Here is a 24,523-nt window from a genome sequence, read left to right on the forward strand (position 1 = left end):
ACGCAGTGACGCGTGTGGTAGCGGCCGCAACAGCTTTCCCCGAAAATCACTCGATTTCAACATTTCGCCATCGAGAGGTCATCCTGGCACGCTAACGTCTACTCCGTATTTTCCAGTCTTGATTGGAGCGATGCTGCAAATTCAGACATTCGGAAATTCAAGGGTGCTAAAATAACTGAGCACGTATGCATGTGCCCACTGCTTTGAAAAGCAATCTCTAGATCTGAAATATCAACCAAAGGCGTGAGAAGAGTTTGAGACTCACGGCCTCATCGGTGGTATGGCAGCCCATGCCGGTGTTTTTGGGATGCGAACCGTTCAGGCAATAGCACAACCCCGCCACTGGTGGACAGCGCGAGGCCTTGCGTGCGACCGTGGCTTCCCCGGTGACTTTCATGACGTCCCTAACTGGATTCCTTCTTTGATAACTGGATGGCGGGATAACTTGATAACTTGAAGTCACTGATGGCCAATGTTCAGTTTCGGTCTCTTGAGCTCGTAGGCGGCCTGTTATCCGTCCACGGCGCGTTGTTTTGGTGCGATATCTGTTGAATATGGTGATGTAGTAAATGCTCCCATGCATCGCGCTCACTGGAATCGCCGCGTTTGCCGCACATTTTGTCTTGTTCGCCAAGATGCGGATGCGTGCTAAGCTGTCGCAGGTTGTCGAAAGGCCGCGGGCACTAGTTGTTCAATGGTGGTAGTTCTGATGCTCATGATAGGCTCGCTTAATGTTGGCGTGGTGTGGTAATAGCAAGTTAAGTGCATCGTGGTGCGTCAGAATGACAAATGCGACTTATTAGCGCTTTTGACGATGATCTGTTTGTTGCGACGTTGTAGACCTGGCACAAACAAATCCACATTCATGGATGTGTCGAAGTTGAAAAATATTGGCATTCTGAAGAACTAATTTACTTGCAAGATATCCCAAACTAATACAGATTCTGTAAATGCTTGTTGGGATGTAGTGGAAGGTGATGGCAAACTGGTTAAACCCCACATTGGCTTTAACCTATCTGTTGCTGTGCCTGAAGCTGATACAAGGTAAGCATGCTGCTCCAGTTTCCTGAATTGTTATTTCATATTTTTGAGCACTCAAATAGTTCTTGGTCACCTTAAGCAGATGTGTGTTTGCATTAATCCATGTTTGATTATCCATACATTCTAGTTTTCCCGTTCCTGGGGGAGACCTTTTGGCCTTTGCATGGATGCTACATGCATGGGTAGATCATAAATTTTGGGTGAAATAGTTGATAGTGCTGTTTTGAGTTGGGGGCCCAATGTTGAAAATAATCAACCTTGTAAGTACTGGTTAGGAGTTACAGTTATGGGACATTTGCTATCAGTTTTGGCAGCTGCAACTTATTCATATAAATTATTTCTGAGCATGTACACCTACTTGTAACCTATCTAGTGTGCTCATGTGTTCAACTTTATGCTTTGCCACCTGTGACTGCAAGCTCAGATGTTGTCTCACACCAAGTTGTGATTTCTCAATATAACCTTTGGTTGCTTGATAAGTTCATTTGACCAATATGCCCTGCCTGGTATATTAAAGGATGATTTTTTCATTACAGTAGCTCATCAGACTAAAAATGGAGTTCAAGACATTTTGTGCTGATTTCAAATGCTAAAAGCCATCCAAACAGCATGTTCATATCTCCTTCAGTTCATTACCAGTCATCACTTTATTGATGGATGATAATATTGACTAAGTGGAGGCAACCACTGAGGATGGTCCCAAAGTTCTGCACCAGCTGTGTAGGATTTACTACACCACAATTACTTGTTTTCACAAGGTTCTATTGAAAACATTTGATGGTGACCAGCACTTGGCTCAGCTCAATATTTGTATTTTGTTGATTGCAAACTATTGCCTTAAATAGACCCAAAATTTTTACCTCTAGCATTTAGTTGTTTTACCCAATACACAGGTATTTTATCTTTGCAAGGACTAGCACTGGCTAATCAGCTTGGTGTACAGTGCTTCAAGGTATCTTATAAGTCATTGTGATACCTGGGTCATTTTTGGCTTGTATCACTTGGTTAAGTGATCACTTTTCATGATGTTTTGTATCAGTTCAATTTTTTTGACATTTCAAGGATCAGGTAAATGCATGTTACTTTTATTTATATGTTTGTAGATGTAAAGACCACCTGCCCATGTGACATGAATTCCCTCTGGTTTTGTGAACTGCATGCCCAATCAGTGTCCCATTTGCCTAGAATAGTAAGCAACATGCAGATGGCCTGTTTGTGATGTGGGTGCATGGCTTCTGTATTGCAGGTGCTGTGCAGGATCCATCTTTGCTGTTTGCAAACAGACTTGATATTCGTTTGGTGAACATTCAGAGGCCAAGGACAAACAGCACTGTTCTTACCAAGGTAAGTCAGGTGTCTGCTCATGAAGAGAATTTTGAAGATGCAGTCTAGCTCAGTGTCAAGTGATGTTATGTTATGTTATGTTATGGTTTGGAGAAACCCATGTAAAGCTTCCTGCAAAAATTCATAAAATGCAAGTGGATTTTTTTGTGAAGAACTAATGTTTTCACCATATTGATATATTTCAGTTTATGTGCAAAAATAGTTAACTTTTACTTCTGGTAATCTGCTCTACCAAACTTTGTTACTAATAGTTTTGTAGTCAGGTGCAGCCTTTTACTGGAGATCTCTCTTTTTAAAACAAAATGCCTTCATCACCAGTAATCACAAACCTAAGTGTGAAAACTGGTGTTGCAGGGTGTGCATGATGCAGCTGCCTTGGACTTCAACTTTGCTAAGCAAGAGGTCTGCTGGATTGACATCAGCCTTGAGGAGATCAAATGCACCAGCTTGGATGGACCATCTCGTGCGAGACGGGTTAGTTTGCAGTGCCAGTTCTTAGGTGACAATGTTACATTTTAAGTGTCATAATATTGTACTCAGAAATTCAAACATTGTGCTGTGCAAGTGCAAAGTTACCTGACTGCCTCTGTTTGGTGGGTAATGGAGCATTTGGCCATGTACAAGTGATTGGATGTTTGACATTTGTTTTTAGACATTTTCTATTTTCTGGTATTGATTCTGCTGTACATTGTGTCTTGTGCCAATTTCTTTCCTCATTTTCTGTCATGCTAGGGGCCTTGACTTACCTTAAACCTCAAACACCTGACTTGTCTTGTAAGAGCCTGTTCTGTTCCAAAATGACATCAGTCCAGATCGAGTCTGTAGCCTCAGAAGGTCTGTGGGAAATCTTTGTAAAGCATGTGTGTCTGTTCTCTGCCGAGCAGCACCTTACACCCCCTGTCCCCCCCCCCCCTCCTCGCCAGCGCCGGGTAATCACTGCTCGCATGGTGAACCCGGACGGTCTGGCCATCGACTGGGTCACCGATAAGATCTACTGGACGGACAGCGACACAAAGATCATCGAGGTGGCCAGCCGCTCTGGCGCCAACCGACGCGTGCTCTTCTGGGAGCAGGTGGACCGGCCGCGGGCCATCGCACTTCTCCCATCCGAGGGGTGAGCCTGACGCCGGCGCGCACCCAGCTGGCGCATCCCGTCACCAACTGCTGTAGATGCGGTGCTGGGAACAGAGCTATGATAATGCTGCAGCCAAATTTTTATGGTACCTCTGATGAGTGTGGGAAAACTTGACATTTCCTGGCATAATGTTTACCAGGATATTTTGTACTCCAGGATTGTGGCTTAGAATGAAATATTTTGTACTCATGATCATGATGCAGCAAGAACAGCTTTTGGGACAAAACTTATTTTGCCTCTTTGTGTCAGGACAAAATAAAACTAGAAAGTGCAACAGCTTGGGACTTGCTGCTTCCATCAGGAGCCATGTATTGATATCTGCAAGACCACAAATCTTGCACCCACCAGACTGAAATGCCAAATAGCGAGCAGCCTGTGCTACCACCTAGGTATCAACACAAACTTGAACATGACTTAGCCTACCATTGACGACGAACCGCATTAATTGCCAAGGATGCAAAACGTTCACAGAGAACCACACGCCCAATCACCTATCCCAGACAGCCGCCTACCTACTTGCCACCGCTGTATTATGACGATGCAAATAAGAGAATCACTCGCAATTCAGCGTCGGAAACGTCTTAACTATTCAGTGTCTTGCACCTGCCTCCCAGCGCAGGTTGGAGGTTGAACATAGCAAAACTCTCCAATTAGTTTTAATGATTTGCCTCCTCATGACTGATTTGTTAAGAGCATAAATATTCTGCTCACACTGATGCCTTGAACAGATTTGTAAATATTTGGAGGGAAGTTGTATATGATGGACATCCCAATTATGAAGTAAGACTTAGTTGTACTCATCCAGAACTGGTATGTGGTGGATTTTTGGTCACTTCATGGTATCCAGAGTACAAAATGCTATGGCAGCTGTGGATTTAAACCAAGTTAAATTTGTTACTTAGGGCCATAAAATGAAAGCTGGTAATTCAGGCTTTACAAAAATACCACTTTAAGCCGAAAAACGTTGCTATAAATAGCCAAAAAACTTCGGAGACAGCCATCTCACTCCAGCAAAAACATCAGGACACCATAGTAACATGAACCCATGACTTTGGGCTGGCAAGTTAAAGAGAGGAGTTTATTAGGACAAAAACATCAATGAATTGCAGCATGAATTATCATATTTCGCGATGGTATCAGTTAAAGCGCATCAAAATCAAAAAATACCTTGCATTATCCGTCAGAGTCAGCGGAGTGACTGACTCCGATCCCTTTTGGCCGGCCTGCACAGGTCTGTCAGGCATTGTACTTAAGCCGGCTCGGTAAATCGGTTAAGAGTGCTGCCTATCTCTACTGTTCGGGTGGGACGTGCAGGGCCTCGTGTGCTGACCGGGAATGGGAATGTGGAGGGCATGAATGTTTAGCTGTTTTTAAAGCCAGTTGGCTGGTGAAGCGTGAGTAGCGTGACCGTGGTGGAGCGTGAGTAGCGTGATCGTGGTAGAGCATGAGTAGGTGGCCGTCTGTGGCATGTTCATTTGAATTTTTTGTGTACCATTTTTGTCTGTCTGTGCATATCATACCCACCCTCCGCTTTGGAGGGTGTGTAAGCCCAGTGTGTAGCCACCCTCTATTTTGGAAAGTGTATAAGCCTGATGCGTTATTACCCTCCGTTTTGGAGGGCGTATACACAGAGCCTTTCATAAATTGCAAACCAATGTATATGCACATGTGTTTCATAGTGCAGAGTGTGAGACTGCTGTTTCAGTGTGCCATGCTTGATACTGATACTTTCTTTCATTTAAAGTGCTTTTACATGAATTTCTGTATATGGAAGTGGCACTTTTGTCGAGTGCCACCCATTGTAATAGTGCCTCTCAAAGATAACCTAAACAAAGGTGTAACCTAAACAAACCCACAGCACTTGGACAATTTTGTACTCCATGATAGAAAATTTGTACTCCACTACCAGGACAATTTTTTTCGAATTTCCAACACTGCTCTGATGTTCCCATGTGGTGTTCAGTTGTCTGGTCGAATAAGTGCGGTTGATGGCCTGGCCACTTGCATACAAGCTGATTACAATGGCAATATGTTGGCGTGATGCAAGGACGTTGACTTGTTGTGCAGCTTTTTCAATGGTCACATTTTTTGTGCTTTCAGGATCGGGCTTAAACAAGCAAAAGTTATTGGGAAATACCACTGATGGCTTAGCATGTTCTGTTCTGTATTGCTGTCTCGACTGCCAGCATTGTATGTCATATTTTAATGCTCTTGATGGGCGTGTGGTATTGCAAGAGTGTCCCAAATGTCGCCAGCACAGCGTAATGTGCGAGATGGGATGTAGCCCGTATTGTGATGCGGCTCGGGTTGACTCCGGCGCAGTCGCGTCGTGGCCAGTGTCTGGCGCTGGGTTGTGATTCCGTCGTCCTATCACCGATGCAGCCTGATGTTTTGGACGGACTGGGGCGAGATGCCCAAGATCGAGCGCGCCGGCATGGATGGAGACCTCGCCACCCGCTCCGTGTTTGTGAGCGACGACATCTTCTGGCCCAACGGCATCACCATCGACTACGACGCCAAGGTTCGACTACCCGTCCCACACACCACTCAGGTGCTCTGTGTTATTGCAGAACCAGCTTGCAGGGTTGCGGCCGTGGAATGACCGGCCGCTTGCCCTCCACCCTTGTCAAAACGTCGCCGTTTTGATTACTGACGGCTATGGGCTGTTGACGGTGATTTTGTGGCTTCCGACGGCTGGGGGCGCCGCTGCATTAGCCTGGAGCTGGGTCCTTAAACAGTGACGTGACTGAATGCGGCCGTACGAGACAGCTCAGCGCGCCTGGCCGCGAGTCGGCGCCAGTCCCTGGCGTCAGCTGCCGCCGCCCGGTGTGCGCCGCTCGACATGGCCGTGCTGGCGCTGAGTGGATGGCTGGTGCGCCGGTCCGCGCGCAGGTGGTGTACTGGACGGAGGCGAACAAGGACCGGCCGCAGATATCGGCGCAGCGGGCCGACGGTACCGGGCGCCGGACGGTCATCCAGATGGCGCCCAAGGTGTCGCACCCCTTCTCCGTCACTCTGTATCAAGACAAGCTCTTCTGGACGGACTGGACGAACCGGTGAGGGTGCCCACTGGCAGAGCTGTCCCGTGACGCTGTTGGGCTTGCCGGTGCTGTGCGTCGCCTTGTGCAGGTTGTGAGCAACCTTCCTTCTCCGGGCACGCTGTCAGGTACGTTTCTGGGTCGTCGTCAGCAGTGGCTGGGAACCCATGTCCTGAGGCCGTCTAGGGATAAACGGAACTGAACTGTAAAAACCTGCTGTATTTTCTGAGAGATCTATGTGATATCCATTGGCATGCAACCATTCCGTGAGGGAAAGCCCACCACTGTGCTATTGGCCTGTGCTCTGATCCCGTGCATGGTGCCGTGATCGAGCCACGAGCATATCTCAGTCAGCCCATTAGCTGCAGTGTGTGCCGTGCGTGGCTTATTCACGCTGATAGGCATCCGGCTGGGGCCGCCTGCGCCACTCCAGCAGACCCGGCGCAGTACCATCCGTGTCGGTGGTCCGCGCCGGCATGACCGTCGTCGCCGCCTCCGCAGCTCCATCTACTCGTGCAACAAGCGGACCGGCGCGGCTGTGCGCACCGTGCTTAGCGGCGAGAGCGGCGTCGTGCTGCAGCCGCTAGACCTGCACGTGTTCTCGGCCGCCCGCCAGCCGGCCGTCGAGTCGGCCTGCTCGCGAGACAACGGCGGCTGCTCGCACCTGTGCCTGCTGTCGCCCAGTCCGGCCGGCCACGCCTGCTCATGCCCCACCGGCATCCGGCTGCTAAATGCCACCCGCTGCGCCGACCGTGAGTGGGTCGCCGCGTGCCGCCCTCATGCCGCTACGGGTGCGGCTGCCGGCCGGGTTTTGCAGTCTGACCGCTGTGCCCGACTTGACACGTCCCCTGCTCCGCCAGCCCTTGCCGCTGCGGCTGCGGCTGCCGGCCGGGTTTTGCAGTCTGACCGCTGTGCCCGACTTGACACGTCCGCTGCTCCGCCAGCTCTTGTTGGAAGTGACATGGCAGCGCTTTTGCAGCTCCCAGCTTTTGGCGGGAGGCTGTGCGCGGGCTCGTACGTCGGCGTGTCTGTGGCGGTGTGGTGTGGCCGGCGGCGGCGTCTGACCACCGCTCCGCCGTCGACCGGCAGGCCCGGAGCGGCTCATCATGCTGGCGCGGCGCACCGACCTGCGCGTCATCTCGCTGGACACACCGGACCACACGGACATAGTGCTGCCGCTCAAGGGCGTCAACCACGCCGTGGCCGTCGACTATGACCCAGTGGAGGACGCGCTCTACTGGACCGACGAAGGGGTGAGGCGCCTGGCTGCGCACCTGGGCGGTGGCTGGTCCGCACCGGGACCGACGAAACCGCCCAGCAACGCGGCCCACAGTGGAGAGTGGGACAGCGCTGGTTGGGACATTGGATGTGCTCTCTGGCTTTGGGAGTCGCCCGTGATAATCGTCAGGGGGTCAGTGCTGGCTGTACGGAGAGCCGGGTCAGTGCTGGCTGTACGGAGAGCCGGGTCAGTGCTGGCTGTACGGAGAGCCGGGTCAGTGCTGGCCATACGGAGAGCCGGGTCAGTGCTGGCCATACGGAGAGCCGGGTCAGTGCTGGCTGTATGGAGAGCCGGGTCAGTGCTGGCTGTACGGAGAGCCGGGTCAGTGCTGGCTGTACGGAGAGCCGGGTCAGTGCTGGCCATACGGAGAGCCGGGTCAGTGCTGGCTGTACGGAGAGCCGGGTCAGTGCTGGCTGTACGGAGAGCCGGGTCAGTGCTGGCCATACGGAGAGCCGGGTCAGTGCTGGCTGTACGGAGAGCCGGGTCAGTGCTGGCCATACGGAGAGCCGGGTCAGTACTGGCTGTATGGAGAGCCGGGTCAGTGCTGGCTGTACGGAGAGCCGGGTCAGTGCTGGCTGTACGGAGAGCCGGGTCAGTGCTGGCTGTATGGAGAGCCGGGTCAGTACTGGCTGTACGGAGAGCCAGGTCAGTGCTGGCTGTACGGAGAGCCGGGTCAGTGCTGGCTGTACGGAGAGCCGGGTCAGTGCTGGCTGTACGGAAAGCCGGGTCAGTACTGGCTGTACGGAGAGCCGGGTCAGTGCTGGCTGTACGGAGAGCCAGGTCAGTACTGGCTGTATGGAGAGCCGGGTCAGTGCTGGCTGTACGGAGAGCCGGGTCAGTACTGGCTGTACGGAGAGCCGGGTCAGTGCTGGCTGTACGGAGAGGCGGGTCAGTACTGGCTGTACGGAGAGCCGGGTCAGTACTGGCTGTACGGAGAGCCGGGTCAGTGCTGGCCATACGGAGAGCCGGGTCAGTACTGGCTGTACGGAGAGCCGGGTCAGTACTGGCTGTACGCAGAGCCAGGTCAGTGCTGGCTGTACTGAGAGCTGGGTCGGTGCTGGCTGTGCAGCGTCAATACTGGCTGTGCAGAGCTGGGGCAAGGTGCCCGCCGTGCAGCGGTCGCCGCTCGTTCCGTGTGATTCCGCCAGCTGTCCGTGCCTCGCTGCCGGGTCCGTGCCTTCGTGCTTCCTGTGATCGTCGCTCTGTTCCGCAGAACAAGATCATCCAGCGGGTGTGGCTGGACGGTTCGGGCGAGCAGCGTGTGGTCCTTTCGGAGCTGCACAGCCCCGACGGCCTGGCCATCGACTGGATCGCGCGCAACGTGCACTGGACCGACACCGGACCCAACCGGATCGAGGTGGCGCGGCTGGACGGCTCTTCGCGCAAGGTGGGTGCTGGCCCTGCCCTGGCCGGCTACCCAGCACCGCGGCCGGGCAGCTGTCTTGCCGCTGTCGTAGCTGTGCCGCTGGCGATAGCCGGATGGAACGATGCGCCGACGGGCGGCTGTGTGCTCTCTTGTGCCTGTCGTCGGTTACATAGGGCGTCTTCGGCGGTGTTATCGTTAGGGATAGGGCACGTACCGGATTCGGTTGGTTGTTGTTTGGACGTGAGCGTAAATCATGAGCGTGATCTGTCAGCGACGAATGGCGACGCGCCGGGTGCTGTTCGAGGTGCGGGGTGTTGCGTGTTGACTTGGTAATGGCTGGACGAGCTTGGCGCCGTTGGCACTGAGCACAACGCCCCCCCCCCCCCCCCGGTGCCTGTGTCGGGTGGTGGTGATAGGTGGAGGCTGGACGGACCGATGCACCAGCGCCAGCAACTGGTGGTGATAGGTGGGGGCTGGACGGACCGATGTGCCGGCGCCAGCAGCTGTTGGTGACAGGTGGGAGCTGTACGGACCGATGTGCCGGCGCCAGCAACTGTTGGTGATAGGTGGAGGTTGGACGTCCGATGTGCCGGCGCCAGCAACTGTTGGTGACAGGTGGGGGCTGGACGGACCGATGTGCCGGCGCCAGCAACTGGTGGTGATAGGTGCAGGCTGGACGGACCGATGTGCCAGCGCCAGCAGCTGTTGGTGGCAGGTGGGGGCTGGACGGACTGATGTGCCGGCGCCAGCAGCGTGACGTCATCCCGCCATCGTGCCAGGTGTTGATCTCTGAGGAGCTGGACGAGCCTCGCGCCATCGCCGTCGACCCGGCGGCCGGGCACATGTACTGGTCCGACTGGGGCGAGCAGCGGCCCAAGATCGAGCGCTCGGCGCTGGACGGCTCGCACCGCCAGGTGCTCTTCGATTCGGACCTTAAGTGGCCGAACGGCATTACGCTCGACTTCCAGCTGCGCCAGATCTTCTGGTGCGACGCCGGCATCGACCGCATCGAGGTACGCAGCTGAAGGCGCGCCGTGTCGGCAGGTCACTGGCTGACCAGAACACGGACGTGGCTGGCTGTTCTATGCTATCTGGTCAGCGGGGCTTGCCTTTGGCTGGTTGAATGCCAGTGACGCCCGTTGCTGAGACACGAAATAATCACCGGGGCCTCGCGGGCTCATGTCTCCTGAGGGCATTGTGGATGAGTTGATTCGGCTTGGACGTCGGAGCTGTCACTGGGGATCATTGGTTGGAATCGCCCCAGATCACCGGCTGTACCGCCAGCGGTCAAGCTCTGGTGACGCCTGCCTGCCTGCCTGCAGTGACGTTTGTGCGCTCGACGGCCAGTGGACGTGTACTGAGGAGAGGGTCCCGGCGTGGGCTCGGATGGCCCAGATGGACCGCCCCGGCCGCTCTGTGTTGGGCCGTGTTTGGATGCGACAGTGCACCTGCCTCTGTGTTCGCAGGTGGCCGGGATGGACCGCTCCGGCCGCTCGGTGTTGGGCCGTGTTTGGATGCGACAGTGCACCTGCCTGTGTTCGCAGGTGGCCGGGATGGACCGCTCCGGCCGCTCTGTGTGCTGGGCCGTGTTTGGATGCGACAGTACACCTACCTCTGTGTTCGCAGGTGGCCGGGATGGACCGCTCCGGCCGCTCGGTGTTGGGGCCGTGTTTGGATCGACAGTGCACCTGCTCTGTGTTCGCAGGTGGCCGGATGGCCGCTCCGGCCGCTCTGTGTGTGGGCCGTGGTTTGGATGCGACAGGTGCACCTGCCTCTGTGTTCGCAGGTGGCCGGGATGGACCGCTCCGGCCGCTCGGTTGGGCCGTGTTTGGATGCGACAGTGCACCTGCCTCTGTGTTCGCAGGTGGCCGGGATGGACCGCTCCGGCCGCTCTGTGCTGGGCCGTGTTTGGATGCGACAGTAACACTACCTCTGTGTTTCGCAGTGGCCGGGATGGACCGCTCCGGCCGCTCTGTTGCTGGCCGTGTTTGGATGCGACAGTGCACCTGCCTCTGTGTTCGCAGGTGGCCGGGATGGACCGCTCCGGCCGCTCTGTGTGCTGGGCCGTGTTTGGATGCGACAGTGCACCTGCCTCTGTGTTCGCAGGTGGCCGGGATGGACCGCTCCGGCCGCTCTGTGTGTTGGGCCGTGTTTGGATGCGACAGTGCACCTCGTGTTTCGCAGGTGGCCGGATGGACCGCTCCGGCCGCTCTGTGGTGGGCCGTGTTTGGATGCGACAGTACACCTACCTCTGTGTTCGCAGGTGGCCGGGATGGACCGCTCCGGCCGCTCGGTGTTGGGCCGTGTTTGGATGCGACAGTGCACCTGCTTCTGTGTTCGCAGGTGGCCGGGATGGACGGTTCCGGCCGCTGTGTGTTGGGCCGTGTTTGGATGCGACAGTGCACCTGCCTCTGTGTTCGCAGGTGGCCGGGATGGACCGCTCCGGCCGCTCTGTGTGCTGGACCGTGTTTGGATGCGACAGTGCACCTGCCTCTGTGTTCGCAGGTGGCCGGGATGGACCGCCCCGGCCGCTCTGTGTGTTGGCCGTGTTTGGATGCGACAGTGCACCTGCCTCTGTGTTCGCAGGTGGCCGGGATGGACCGCCCCGGCCGCTCTGTGTGTTGGGCCGTGTTTGGATGCGACAGTGCACCTGCCTCTGTGTTCGCAGGTGGCCGGGATGGACCGCCTCGGCTGCTGTGTGTTTGGGCCGTGTTTGGATGCGACAGTGCACCTGCTTCTGTGTTCGCAGGTGGCCGGGATGGACCGCCCCGGCCGCTGTGTGTTGGGCCGTGTTTGGATGCGAGAGTGCACCTGCCTCTGTGTTCGCAGGTGGCCGGCATGGACGGGTCCGGCCGCCGTGTGCTGGTCAGTAGTGAGGTGCCGCACGTGTTTGGCATCTCCCTGCTCGATGATTTCGTCTACTGGACTGACTGGACCCTGCGGCGCATCGAGCGGGCGCACAAGGTCACAGGTAAGGTAGATCGCACGTTCGCACAAACATGCGGACAAACGTCAGCGCTTTGACGGGCGCCTGGCCTGGTGATAAAAGACGGGACCAGTGCGAGCGCGAGCGCGGGGTCATGGCGGGCGCACAGCTGGATTGCAGGCTGAAATGGTTACTAACCTGATGCATGACACGAGCTTCCTCTTTCTAACCTGCTGGATTTTTTTCTACAGGACCAGCTGCTTTATCCTTCTTCGTTCCGACGTTGACCACCAGATCCTCCACCCGTCCAATGCTCCCAGGCTGCGGCTAGCCTCCGGCCCCTGTCATCCACATCCTGACCCCCACCATCTGTCCCACCCGCAGCGTCAGTAAATTCCACGGTAAATCGGTCAAAACATTCGGCGCGGCGTTCCGCGTAAACTTTTTATCCGTGTTGCGAAAGCTGGGAGGGGGAGTGCTGAAGTCGTCGAACGCCAATGACAATTTTTACCGCCGCTGGGCGTTGGCTGAGGCTGTCGCGCGAAGGCAAAAGAGCGCATCTGTGGTATCTCTGCTATACAGAAGGTAAAACATCAGTTTTAGCTGACAGCTATCCACCCACATGACGGATGAAATCTGGATCAAAGTGGCGGGCAAAGTTGGCGCGCTTGTGCTGGGCCAGACCGATGAGATGCACAGGGTACCCGACTGTGACGCGGAACTGACCTGACACCGCTGATGCCATGCTGACGCGGAGCTGACCCGACACCGCTGTTGCCGTGCTGACGCAGAGCTGACCCGACACCGCTGATGTGCATAGCCGACTGACACCGCTGTTGTGCTGACGCATAGCCGACCTGACACCGCTGTTGCCATGCTGACGCAGAGCTGACCTGACACGGCTGGTGCCGTGCTGACGCAGGGCTGACCCGACACCGCTTACGTGCATAGCCGACCTGACACCGCTGTTGTGATGACGCATAGCCGACCTGACACCGCTGTTGTGATGACGCATAGCCGACCTGACACTGCTGTTGTGCTGACGCAGAGCTGACCTGACACCGCTGTTGTCGTGCTGACGCAGAACTGACCCGACACTACTGTTGTGCTGACGCAGAGCTGACCTGACAACGCTGTTGTCATGCTGGTGCAGAACTGACCCGACACCGCTGATGTGCATAACCGACCTAACACTGCTGTTGTGCTGACGCAGAGCCGACCTGACACCGGTGATGTCGTGCTGACGCAGAGCCGACCTGACACCGGTGATGTGGTGCTGACGCAGAGCCGACCTGACACCGCTGTCGTGCTGACGCAGAGCCGACCTGACACCGGTGATGTCGTGCTGACGCAGAGCCGACCTGACACCGGTGATGTCGTGCTGACGCAGAGCCGACCTGGCACCGGTGATGTCGTGCTGACGCAGAGCCGACCTGACACCGGTGATGTCGTGCTGACGCAGAGCCGACCTGACACCGGTGATGTCGTGCTGACGCAGAGCCGACCTGACACCGGTGATGTGCTGACGCGAGCCTGGTCCCGGTCCTCTGCGGCACAGGTGCTGACCGGGAGGTGATCGTGGAGCACCTGCCCGACCTGATGGGACTGCGCGTGGTGTCGCGCTCGGCTGAGACCGGCACCAACCGGTGCTGGGGCGACAACGCCGGCTGCTCGCACTTGTGCCTCAACACGCCTGACGGACCGGCCTGCCACTGCCCCATCGGTGAGCGACGCCGCCGGCGGCGCGGTCACAGTTGTACAGCACAGCACTGTAGTCACTGTAGCCCGTCGGCGGCCGACCGACCCGGGCTCGTCAGGGCTGGGCCGGTACCGCAGTCTTCTGTCAGCGTCCGATCGACCCGGGCTCGTCAGGGCTGACCTGGTACCGCAGTCTTCTGTCAGCGTCCGACAGACCCGGGCTCGTCAGGGCTGACCTGGTACCGCGGTCTTCTGTCAGCGTCCGACAGACCCGGGCTCGTCAGGGCTGACCTGGTACCGCGGTCTTCTGTCAGCGTCCGACAGACCCGGGCTCGTCAGGGCTGACCTGGTACCGCGGTCTTCTGTCAGCGTCCGATCGACCCGGGCTCGTCAGGGCTGACCTGGTACCGCGGTCTTCTGTCAGCGTCCGATCGACCCGGGCTCGTCAGGGCTGGGCTGGTCTGCAATGCAACGCTTGCTTGAATTATGAGTTCAAAGCTCTTCTGTTGAGTTTCGCTTTTTTGATATACCGGTAGGTACTGTTTTAGCGACATTTTTTTGCTACCTAACCATTTTGTTGACGGCTCTTAATATTTTGAGCTGTGTGCTTCGAAATTGATTTGTGCATTTGAGGTTTTATTTCAAGCCCTCAAGTCATCCTGATTCTCATCCTCTTTAGGTTGAGCACAGCTCGAACTATTGATTACCGTCAATATGCTGGTTGCGTAGCACAAGTTCGTTTAACCGTGGCATTATCGCAACTCGCAATGTTCGTAACCACCGGTGCATTTTAACACCTAATGTTCGGAACACCTAAATTATCACAACCACCAACATGTCATAAGTTATGACTCTCATATCAAGTCATGACTCGTAACACCTGATGTATCACAGCACCTAAAGTTCATAACCCAAACATGTCATAAAGCCTTATCTTCATAATCGTTCATATATCATGACCCCTATTGTGTCGCAAGGCCTGACGTATCGTAACACCTAACGTATCAAATTACACAATGTTTCACATCCCTAGTGTATCCAGGCTCCTAATATGGCATGTCACCTAATGTATCAGAACACCTAGTATATCATAACATCGGACGTATGGTAATCCTTTAGGTTCATACCCCTAATTTATCGCAACTGCTTACATATCATGACACCTAATTTATCACAACACGTGGATCATAACCCTTAATTATAACTCCTAATATAGCTGACGACGCAGGCGATGGCTGGCGATTTTTGACCGCTTCCCTGGGAATAGACCTTCCACCCCGGTCTACTGAGTTATGTATTTATTTTTGGCGCATACGATTGCCAGATACAAGGGCAAACAGAGCCCAGCCCAGAAACTGTCATATCCCTCTTCGGTCACAGTTAGTCACAGGAAAACAACTTAAGTCGGCGACCACTTTGGGCTTACAAATGCCTTCAACTGACCATGCTGGGACGCCGTCTGGAGGGGACACCTAAAAATAACACAGTGTATCCATGCGCACCAAACAACCTACAACCTGTTGGTACTGCTCCTCACTTTTAAAATTCAAGCCTTCTTGGAGCGCCTGGAGCAGCGTGGGCACTGCTCCAATTTGACAGCGGCTTCAGATTGCTGGCACGTGTTTCAGTAGACGTTCAGTGGACATTCAGTTGATAGCATACCAATAGCTCATGGTGCTGGCCAAAATCGCATGCGACACACCCACTGCCGTCAGCTGATATTAGGCGTTAGGAACATTGTGGGTCATGACACAAGTCTTGGTGTTTTAATGTATTAGACATTTTGAAACGTTAGGGTTTATGATGCATCAAGGGCTACGAGCATAAGGGATTACGATGCGCTGGGCATCATGAAACATCAGGGATTATGATACGCCAGGCTGTTTGATACATCGGGTGCTCTGATATATCAGACATTGTGGTACATGAGGGGCTGCGAAGCATCAAGTGCAAACATGCATTGGGCGTTGTGGTACATTAGGAGCTATGAAGCATCAAGTGTTTCGATGCATTATATGTTATGAAGCATTCGGAGCTTTGATACATTAGGGGCTGCGATATATTAGTATTTGCGACGCATTAGGGTTTCGAATACTGATCCGTTTATCCAGTACCAGCTAGCACATTAAAGGTCGTTGACTCAGCTCAAGAAATTTGAACTCATGGCGCCGAGGAACAGGCAGCTGAAGGCCTTCCGTATACCAAGCTTGGTTGAATATGGCTCATCTACCTCGACGATGTGACATTTGCTCACAAGACGCCGCCGGGCTAGCGATACGAACCCCTGACGGAGACAGAGGGCCATTAGCTGGGGAGGGCGGCTCCCGTGGCGTGTGCCCTCTGATTTCACGGGTGCCGTCTTCGCGTCCCGGTCAGCCCTTAACATGGCTGCGCGTCGGCTCCCTGCCAGGCCACGAGCTGACCAAGGACTTGAAAACCTGCATCGTGCCCAAGGCGTTCCTGCTCTACAGCCAGAAGAAGTTTATACGGCGTATCAGCCTGGAGACGTTCCTGAATGACGTCATCATTCCCATACCAGGCATCAAGCAGGCCGGGTGAGTGTATTATGCTGTTTCAGCCGGTATATCACCCTTGATTCACGCTTCACTTGCATGCCGGAGGCAAATTGGCGAGACTTGGGTAGTCAGGTCGCAGCAATGGCCGTTGTTGCCATGTGTTACTGGTCCATGTGCTGCCCTGCCCCAGACATCAGTGCATTGTGTGGACAGCAGCAGCGCAGTGGATGTCATCGCTCCCGCTCCCGTTGTTTTCCCCTCCCCCGCCGCCTGTTCAAAGTGTGTTCGCTGACGAATGTTCGCTGTGTTCCCTGCCGTTCGAGTGGCTGTGTGCTCGCTGACGTGTGCTCGTTATGTTCCCTGCCATTCGAGTGGCTGTGTATTCGCTGACGAATGTTCGCTGTGTTTTCTGTCGTTCGAGTGTCTGTGTGTTCGCTGGCTTGTGTTCTTTATGTTCCCGGCCGTTCGAGTGACTGTGTGTTCGCTGACGTGTGTTCGTTGTGTTACCCGCCGTCGAGTGTGTTCGCTGACGTGTTCGTTGTGTTCCCTGCCGTTCGAGTGGCTCTGTGTTCACTGACGAGGGTTCGTTATGTTCCCTGCCGTTCGAGTGGCTGTGTGTTCGCTGACGCGTGTTCGCTGACGTGTGTTCGCTGTGTTCCCCGCCGCCGGGAGTGTGTTCGCTAACGCGTGTTCGTCGTGTTCCCTGCCGTTCGAGTGGCTGTGTGTTCGCTGAGTGTGTTTGTTGTGTTCCCTGCCGTTCGAGTGGCTGTGTGTTCACTGACGTGTATTCGTTGTGTTCCCCGTCGTTGGGAGTGTGTTCGCTGGGGTGTATTCGCTGTGTTCCCTGCCGTCGGGACTGACGGTGTGTTCCCTGCCGTCGCGAGTGGCAGTGTGTTCGCTGTCGGCCGGGTGTGGCGGCGTGTTCGCTGTGTTCGCTGTCAGGAGTGTGTCTGGTGGGATGTGTTCGCTGTGTTCCCTGCCGTCGGGAGCGGCGGTGTGTTCGCTGACGGCCGGGTGTGGTAGTGTGTTCGTTGTGTTTGCTGTCAGGAGTGTGTACGCTGAGGTGTATTCGCCTGTGTTCCCTGCCGTTGGAAGTGGCGGTGTGTTCGCTGTGTTTGCTGTGAGGAGTGTGTCTGCTGGGGTACGCTCGCTGTGTTCTCTGCCGTCGGGAGTGGCGGTGTGTTCCCTGCCGTCGAGAGTGGCGGGGTGTTCGCTATGTTTGCTGTCAGGAGTGTGTCCGCTGAGGTGTATTCGCTGTGTTCCCTGCCGTCGGGGGTGGCGGCGTGTTCGCTGTGTTTGCTGTCAGGAGTGTGTCTGCTGGGGTGTGTTCGCTGTGTTGCCTGCCGTCGAAAGTGGCGTTGTGTTCGCTGACGGCCAGGTGTGGTCCGCCCGCAGCGCGCTGGACTTCAACATGCACGACCAGCGCATCTACTGGATGGACATCAACGACACGTCCATCTCGCGCGCCTATACCAACGGCTCCGGTCTTCAGAAGATCATCGAACTTGACACGGAATTCCCCGAAGGTAACGTGGATCGCCGCACGGCGTCCGTGTACGTCGCGGCGCGTCGATGCGAGCTGGAACTGATGAGCTACTGCGCGAGGGTTTAGTGTCAGATGAGCCGCTCACAGCTGATGCGGGATGTCGGATAGTGCTGTGTAATCAGCCGTTTCCGGGGTTTGAATTATAGTGCCTTTTGTGTTCTGTGACGTTCAGTTATATACATGAACGAACACGGCCTTCAACGGACAGTTGACTCAAGCTGAAAACTGCAGGTCACTTTCAGGATCGTGCGCACATTCAGGGGCGATGCATACCGGCGAAGCGGGGCCGCCGGCCGGAGTGATTGCCTGTGCCGTGTGCCTGTGGTGAATGAAAAATCGGTCCGCCAGGCATCGCCGTGGACTGGATGGCGGGCAACATCTACTGGTCGGAGGCGATGACGGGCCGCATCGAGGTGGCGCGTCTGAGCGGCGCCAGTCGGCGCGTGCTGCTGTGGAACAGCGCCAACCATCCACGTAGCATCGCCGTCGACGCAGGCGCCGGGTGAGTCGCTGACCGCCGGCGCCTCGTGGGGACTGCGGGGAGGACCGAGGGGTGTCCTTTTGGCCGCGCACCACCCAGTGTTAGACGTGGCGTTTGTGTCCAGGGTCTTGGCCCATTAATGTGCCGGGAGAGTACGGCATCTCGTTGTCCTTGATGGGATGGCGCTGCTGCTGTTGTTGCGCCACTGACGGCGCCGACCATGGCCGCCAGGTACCTGTTCTGGTCGGACTGGGACCACGAGCCATCGCTGTACCGGTCACAGCTGGACTGCTCGGAGGCGGCGCGGTTCGTCACGTCGGTGGGCCGCTCCAACGGGCTGACGGTGGACCAGGAAGCCGGCCGACTGCTCTGGGTCGACATCGACGGCGGGCGGGTCGAGTCGGTGCTGCTGGCCGGCGAGGGGCGGCGCGTGGTGCTGGCCGACCTGAAGAAGCCGTACGCACTGGCGGTGTACGGGCCGCACGTGTACTGGACAGAATGGGCCGACAAGCGCATCCAGCGCGCTGACAAGCTGACCGGCCAGAATCGCAGCGTCGTCAAGGAGGACGTCGAGTTCGTGATGGACATCGTGGTGTTCCACCGGGCGCAGCAGGCCGGTTGGACATCGTGCGCGCTCGACAACGGCGGCTGCGAGGGCCTGTGCTTTGCTCGGCCCCGCACCCCAGACGGCCAGACGGCCGACCACCGCTGCGGCTGCCGCTCCCACTACCGGCTGGCCGACGACGGCAGCAGCTGCCAGCGTGAGTCGGCCGGACGGGCCACGTCTGCCGCCGGCGGGGAGGGCTTCTGCCGCGACGAGGGCGCTTCGGTCACGACCACAGCCGCCGACGCGGACGATACGAGCGGCCGACGATACCGACGATACCCCCGCTGCGGAGCTGATCGAACGGCACCGCAGCGGGGGGCTGCATCGGGGCGGGCGATACTGACGACACCCCCGCTGCGGAGCTGATCGAACAGCGCCGCAGCGGGGGGCTGCACCGGGTAGTGATGCTGGTGGCGAGCCAGCTGCACGCGTTAGGTGCTACCGTCGCTTCACACTTCTGTCGACTCGAGCTCAGACGCTGCGCGTGGGAGCGGCGATCCTGTGCCGTCTGGCCACGTGGGCATATGAGCGGCGATCCTGTGCCGTCTGGCCATGTGGGTATATGAGCGGCGATCCTGTGCCGTCTGGCCATCTGCGTGCGATTGTGTATCCTGTGCTCGTGGGCCGTTTGCCACCAGGCCCACCCATCGAGACTGAACGTTCGCACTGGTGGCCAGTCCGTGGCGCGCGCCTGTTGGACTGACCCGAACCTGGTGGCCGTTGACAGCGCCGTCCGAGTTCCTGCTGTTCGCGCAGCGCAGCCGCATCCATCGTTACGTGTCGCTGCCAGACGAGGCGCCCGACATCACCCTGCCCATCTCGGCCGTGCGCAACGCGCGCGCCCTCTCGTTCGACCCCAACAACCAGCATCTGTACTGGGCAGACGCCAAAACGCAGGCGAGTGGGCCGCCGCCGAGCCGGCGCCGCGCGGCGAGGTCACTGTCCGATGGCTGCTCTCCGTTCATCTGGTCAGAAGCCGTGGCACATATCCAGCAGACATCATGCTGTATAGGTATCTGTGTTTTCCGTACATTGGCCGCTACACTGACGCTGTGCCCGGTTACAGACGATCCGCCGTGCGCGGGACGACAACACGGCACAGTACATCCTGGTGCACAGTCTGGGCGGCTCGCACCGGCCTTACGACATCCAGGTGGGTGCCGGGGCGGTGGCGACCAGACTGCGGGTATTGGCCGGTTGGCTGGGAGTATCAGTCCTCTCGTGCCTGCCAGCTATGTAATGTGAGGTCGGAACCACGGACCGCACCGGCCGGCACCGCGCTGCCGGCTGCTTGCCACGCGCCGGTGCCCGCCATGGTGACGCCGCGCCATGCGCCGCTCCGCCGAGCTGCGCGCCCACCCGTCTGACCCGCCTGCGCGCCGGCAGGTGGAGCCGTACTCGGGCGTGCTGTTCTGGTCGTGCACGGAGCAGAACGCCATCAACGTGACCCGGCTGAACGGTAGCCATGTGGGCCTGGTGGCCGGCGGGCCGGGCAGCAGCGACAAGCCGCGCAACATTGCCCTGCTGGCCGAGATCGGGTCAGTGGCACGCCTGCGCACAGCTGACCTGCTGACGTCGCTGCCGCGGGGTGGGCGGCCACTGCCGCGCCTCGGCTCGGGGCGGGGGCGTGCGTGTCTGCACACATGGAACACACCGCCGCGCACATCTCCGTACCTGGCGCCTGCCAGTGTGCAGTTTCATTTACGGTCTGTGAGCGTCCACACCTAGCTGTCGATCCCCGCCGTGTCCGTGTGTTCTGAATTGACGTGGGCGTCGGCGCACGCTTCCACATGCAGTGAGTGTCTACCCGCAAACGGGCTTAACTGCACGCGATGGCGTGCGTGCTGGAGTCCGCTCTCACCTTGTGCTTCCACATATACCTGCCTTTCAAAGTCCATGTGAGGTGTGCGTGTGCATACTGTGCGTGCTTGTCTTCCCGACGTGTCCAAGTGCCCGTTTGTGCGTACTCCCCCCGAATCGTTTCTAGGCGTGTAGAGGATGCATGGGAGCCTTTGTGGGCTCCAGACACCTCTATGGCTGGCGAGCCTGAGTGGGCGTGTTCTGAGGGTCCGGTGCCGGCACCGGTGCTGATACTGGTGCCAGTGCCAGTGCCGGTGCTGGTGCTGGTGCTGGTGCTGGTGCTGGTGCGGGTGCCGGTACTGGCGCCGATGCTGGCACTGGTGTTGGTACTGATGCTCATGCTCATGCTCATGCTGACGCTGACGCTGACGTGGTGTGCCGGCCAGTCTGATGGTGTGGACGAACGTGGCGTCGCCGGCGCGGATCGAGCTGTCGCGGCTGGACGGCTCGCAGCGGCGGATCCTGGTCGACCGTCAGATCGCGTTCCCCTCCGGCCTGGCCGCCGACTTTCACTCCAAGCGCGTCTTCTGGGCTGACAGGCAGAAAATCTGGTCCTCAGACCTGCACGGCAAAAAGTGAGTGGCCGGCGCCGGCAGCGTCCGGCCGGGGCGCTCCATGGCGGCATTGTACTGAACTTGCTATGGTCAGGCCTGGGCCTGGCGCAGCGTCGAGGCTTCGGCACCGGACGAGCGGCACCTGGTCTGCAGCTGGCGGTAGGTGCGAGCCATTCGACAAATAAAGTGACGGTTCAGGTCCGGGTCGGGACACATGTCTCGTCACAGCTAGCCGTGGCTGATGATGAGCCGCCCCTTGTGCTGCCTTGGCTGTGGTGGACCGTGACTTGTGGTGGTTGCCCGGTGCTGTCTGGGCGGCGCCGCGTGCCGGACCGGAGCTGACCGCGACCGGCCGGTGCGCAGGCAGCTGCTGGTGGACAGGTCGCTGGGCAAGGTGCGCGGCCTGGCTGTGCTTGGCGACTTCCTGTACTGGGTCGACCCCGACCAGCAGCTGATCGAGCGCGTGCACAAACAGACGGGCAAGGAGCACCACGTCGTCGTCAGCCGCATGGAGGGGCTCACCGCTCTAGCGGCAGTGTCCCGCCTCACACGGCAGGTCAGCGGTAGGGTACACCCGACGGCGAGGCCCATTCTTCACGGAAGCGCGATGTTCCCAAGCCGTGACATGTTCATGGGGGACCATGTCGTACGTACTCAAGTGTAGAACCTGCACAAAGCGCTGTGACACAGGCAGATTAGCGGGTTTGCTTGTGAAGAGCACGCGTGGTGTAGGCCGCTGGTACCGTAGTGACATGTCGACGGCCCCCCTCAGACGATCACCTCGCACCCGTGCTACGGCAACGGGCTGTGCTCGCACCTGTGCGTGGCCGTGGCGGGCCAGGCGACGTGCTCGTGCCCGCGCGGCCTGACGCTGGGCCGCGACAACCGCACCTGCCGGCAGCCACCGTCGTGCGGCCGAGACGAGTTCGCTTGTCCGCACGGCAAGCCCGCCTGCGTGCCCATCAGGTGGAGGTAGGCGGCCGGCGCGCGCCTGGCGCGGGGATGTCGACGGTGGCGGCGGGATCTGAGACTGGCTGTCGTTGGCGTCGAGCTTCGGGACTGGCTTGTCCGATGGAATCGTCGCACGTGTCAGCACGGCTCCCGTTTGAACTGGGGAGGGTCACGTGTCTGCCCTCGCATCACGGGCGCATAACACAAGGCGCAATTGTGAAGCTCCGACTCGTAATCCGGTGACGGGCGTGAGCCGAGGCAGTTAGAGCGCGCGGCTGCCGAGTTTGCCCACCCCGCGCCCGAGCAGTGAGCGCCACTGGTGACGAGCTGGTGACCCCGCCACAGGTGCGACGGCAAGCCGGAGTGCGCCGGCGGCGCCGACGAGCTCAGCTGCTCGGCGTGCACGACCGCCCAGTTCGCCTGCCACAACGGCCAGTGCATCGACCGCCAGCTGGCCTGCGACGGGCGGCCGCAGTGCGACGACGGCTCGGACGAGCCGGTCTGCTGCCAGCCGAATCAATACTTCTGCGACCGGTCGCAGCAGTGCGTGTCACTGAAGCAGTTGTGCGACGGTGTGTCGCACTGCGCGCACAGTGAGGACGAGCTGGCGGCCTTGTGCGCCGGCAGCGTGCGCCGCGTTGGCCCGGCGGCCGGCGCCGCGCGCTCGCAGCACAGCCTGCTTGTTATCCTGTCCGTGTTCGCCGTCATCGCGCTGGCCGTGGCTGCGTTCGTGCTCTGGTGGTGTCGCTGCCGCGGCGGCAAGGTCAAGCCAGAGCCGGAGGCAGGCGGCGGTCCGCTGGCGCCGGCCGCCGGGCCACCGGGTGTGCGGCCTCGCACCGCCGGTGGTGCGCGGCGCAGCGGCCGGCCACGCCGCGAGTCAGTACCGCTGTCGGTGCTGGCACGGCCGGCAGCGCCGGCCTCCAGCCCGGTCAGCTCGCCGCCGTATGACCGGGCGCATGTGACGGGTGCCTCCAGCTCGAGCTCCGGCTCGGCCGGCACGCGCTACCCGCTGGAGCCGCTGAATCCGCCGCCGAGCCCGGCGACGGCGCTGCACTCGGCGGCCGCCTCGTCAGCCGCCGCTGGCTCCAGTCACGCAGCCACAGTCGGCTCCTACCGCTACTACAAGCTGCGCAACCGGCCGCCGCCGCCGACGCCGTGCAGCACCGACGTGTGCGACTCGGACTCGGCCACCTACTACGCCTACCGCTGCGGCTCAGCGCTCGACTCGGACTACGAGTCGGACACGTACGGCGTGGCGCTGCCGCCGCCGCCGCCGCCGCCGTCGGTGGCGGCCAACCGGCCGGCGGCGCCGCGGCGCGAGCACCGGCCCAAACCACCGCCACCGTCGCCGGTGGCCGAGCGCTACCTGCTCTAGCGACGGCGGCGCCAGTTCCTCGGCCGCGCGGCGTTGTTACTGCGCGGTCTCGTGTCCGCTGCCTCGCTCACCCACTCACACTCATCGCTGTCCGGCTGGCGTGCGCGGCGCGCCGGCCCTGTGGCGGCTGTGCGGCGGCTCGCCCGTGTTGCGATGGGCGACGCCTGGTGCCACCTCCGTCTTCCAGCGGCCAGCGGCTCCGCTCGAGAAGACTCGTACAAAGAAGAGCGTCGGCAGGCGGCCCGGCCGCCACTGCCTCTCTCGCCATATGTATGCGTGCCTTTTCAGTACAATCACCGGGGTGGCACGCGCTGCTCGCCACCGTCCGAGTGACGAATTTGTATGGGTAGGACATAATGTTGTACGCTCTTCGAGACTCTAGAGCTCATCTACGCGAAAGTTTAGGATGTGACAGGTCTTAAATGTTAAACGAATACATTGTACGACGCGACCAGATTAGTGTTTCACCCCTTCAGATCGCTGGCAATTCGGGTTGCGCTGGCATTCCCCTGCCATGCATGCGATATCCGGAGCGATGAAGTTCACTGGCCAGAAGTGCGCAAAACCTTGCCTTGTGCTGACGGTGCTATTTCACACATTGGACAAAATGGCTGCAACAGCGCCGTACACCTGTCGCCGTCTCGGTAGAATATCTCCAATGTTCCCGTGATGTGAATGTACCAGGCTTCACTTCTAGGATAGTCCGGTATAACTTGGTAAACCTTGCCCGGGATTCAGATCGGGAGCCTTCCTGTTGGGACCCGTAAAGGTTACGTGGTTTCGAAGAAGTGGCAGGGATGCTGATC

The 24,523-nt window shown here is 58.2% G+C and overlaps 1 protein-coding gene across 1 annotated transcript; it reads left to right on the top strand.

Moving 5' to 3' along the window:
- Positions 1–622: 622 nt before the first annotated feature.
- On the top strand, positions 623–24,173 carry arr (low-density lipoprotein receptor-related protein 6). The gene is made up of 23 exons (XM_037215491.1): positions 623–1,044; positions 2,288–2,385; positions 2,740–2,859; positions 3,309–3,499; positions 5,903–6,041; positions 6,413–6,576; positions 7,060–7,310; positions 7,648–7,811; positions 9,051–9,224; positions 9,983–10,216; positions 12,033–12,174; positions 13,688–13,852; positions 16,238–16,382; positions 17,739–17,869; positions 18,238–18,391; positions 18,602–19,131; positions 19,705–19,874; positions 20,044–20,130; positions 20,364–20,515; positions 21,224–21,412; positions 21,755–21,947; positions 22,164–22,363; positions 22,688–24,173. Exons 1-23 carry the CDS (start codon positions 978–980, stop codon positions 23,715–23,717), a joined length of 4,890 nt encoding a protein of 1,629 aa, XP_037071386.1. The 5' UTR covers positions 623–977; the 3' UTR covers positions 23,718–24,173.
- The last annotated feature ends 350 nt before the right edge of the window (positions 24,174–24,523 follow it).

This window comes from Pollicipes pollicipes, unplaced genomic scaffold, assembly GCF_011947565.3.
Source record: "Pollicipes pollicipes isolate AB1234 unplaced genomic scaffold, Ppol_2.1 Scaffold_3447;HRSCAF=4054_pilon_pilon_pilon, whole genome shotgun sequence".
Lineage (NCBI taxonomy): Eukaryota > Metazoa > Arthropoda > Thecostraca > Pollicipedomorpha > Pollicipedidae > Pollicipes > Pollicipes pollicipes.

What these genes read in the sequence shown, in the direction of transcription:
- arr (XM_037215491.1), top strand. Translation starts at nt 978, where the DNA reads ATGGCAAACTGGTTAAACCCCACATTGGCTTTAACCTATCTGTTGCTG. An exon ending in GTGCCTGAAGCTGATACAAG is followed by an intron (nt 1,045 to 2,287) that starts GTAAGCATGCTG and finishes TCTGTATTGCAG; the next exon opens with GTGCTGTGCAGGATCCATCT. An exon ending in GCACTTCTCCCATCCGAGGG is followed by an intron (nt 3,500 to 5,902) that starts GTGAGCCTGACG and finishes TCACCGATGCAG; the next exon opens with CCTGATGTTTTGGACGGACT.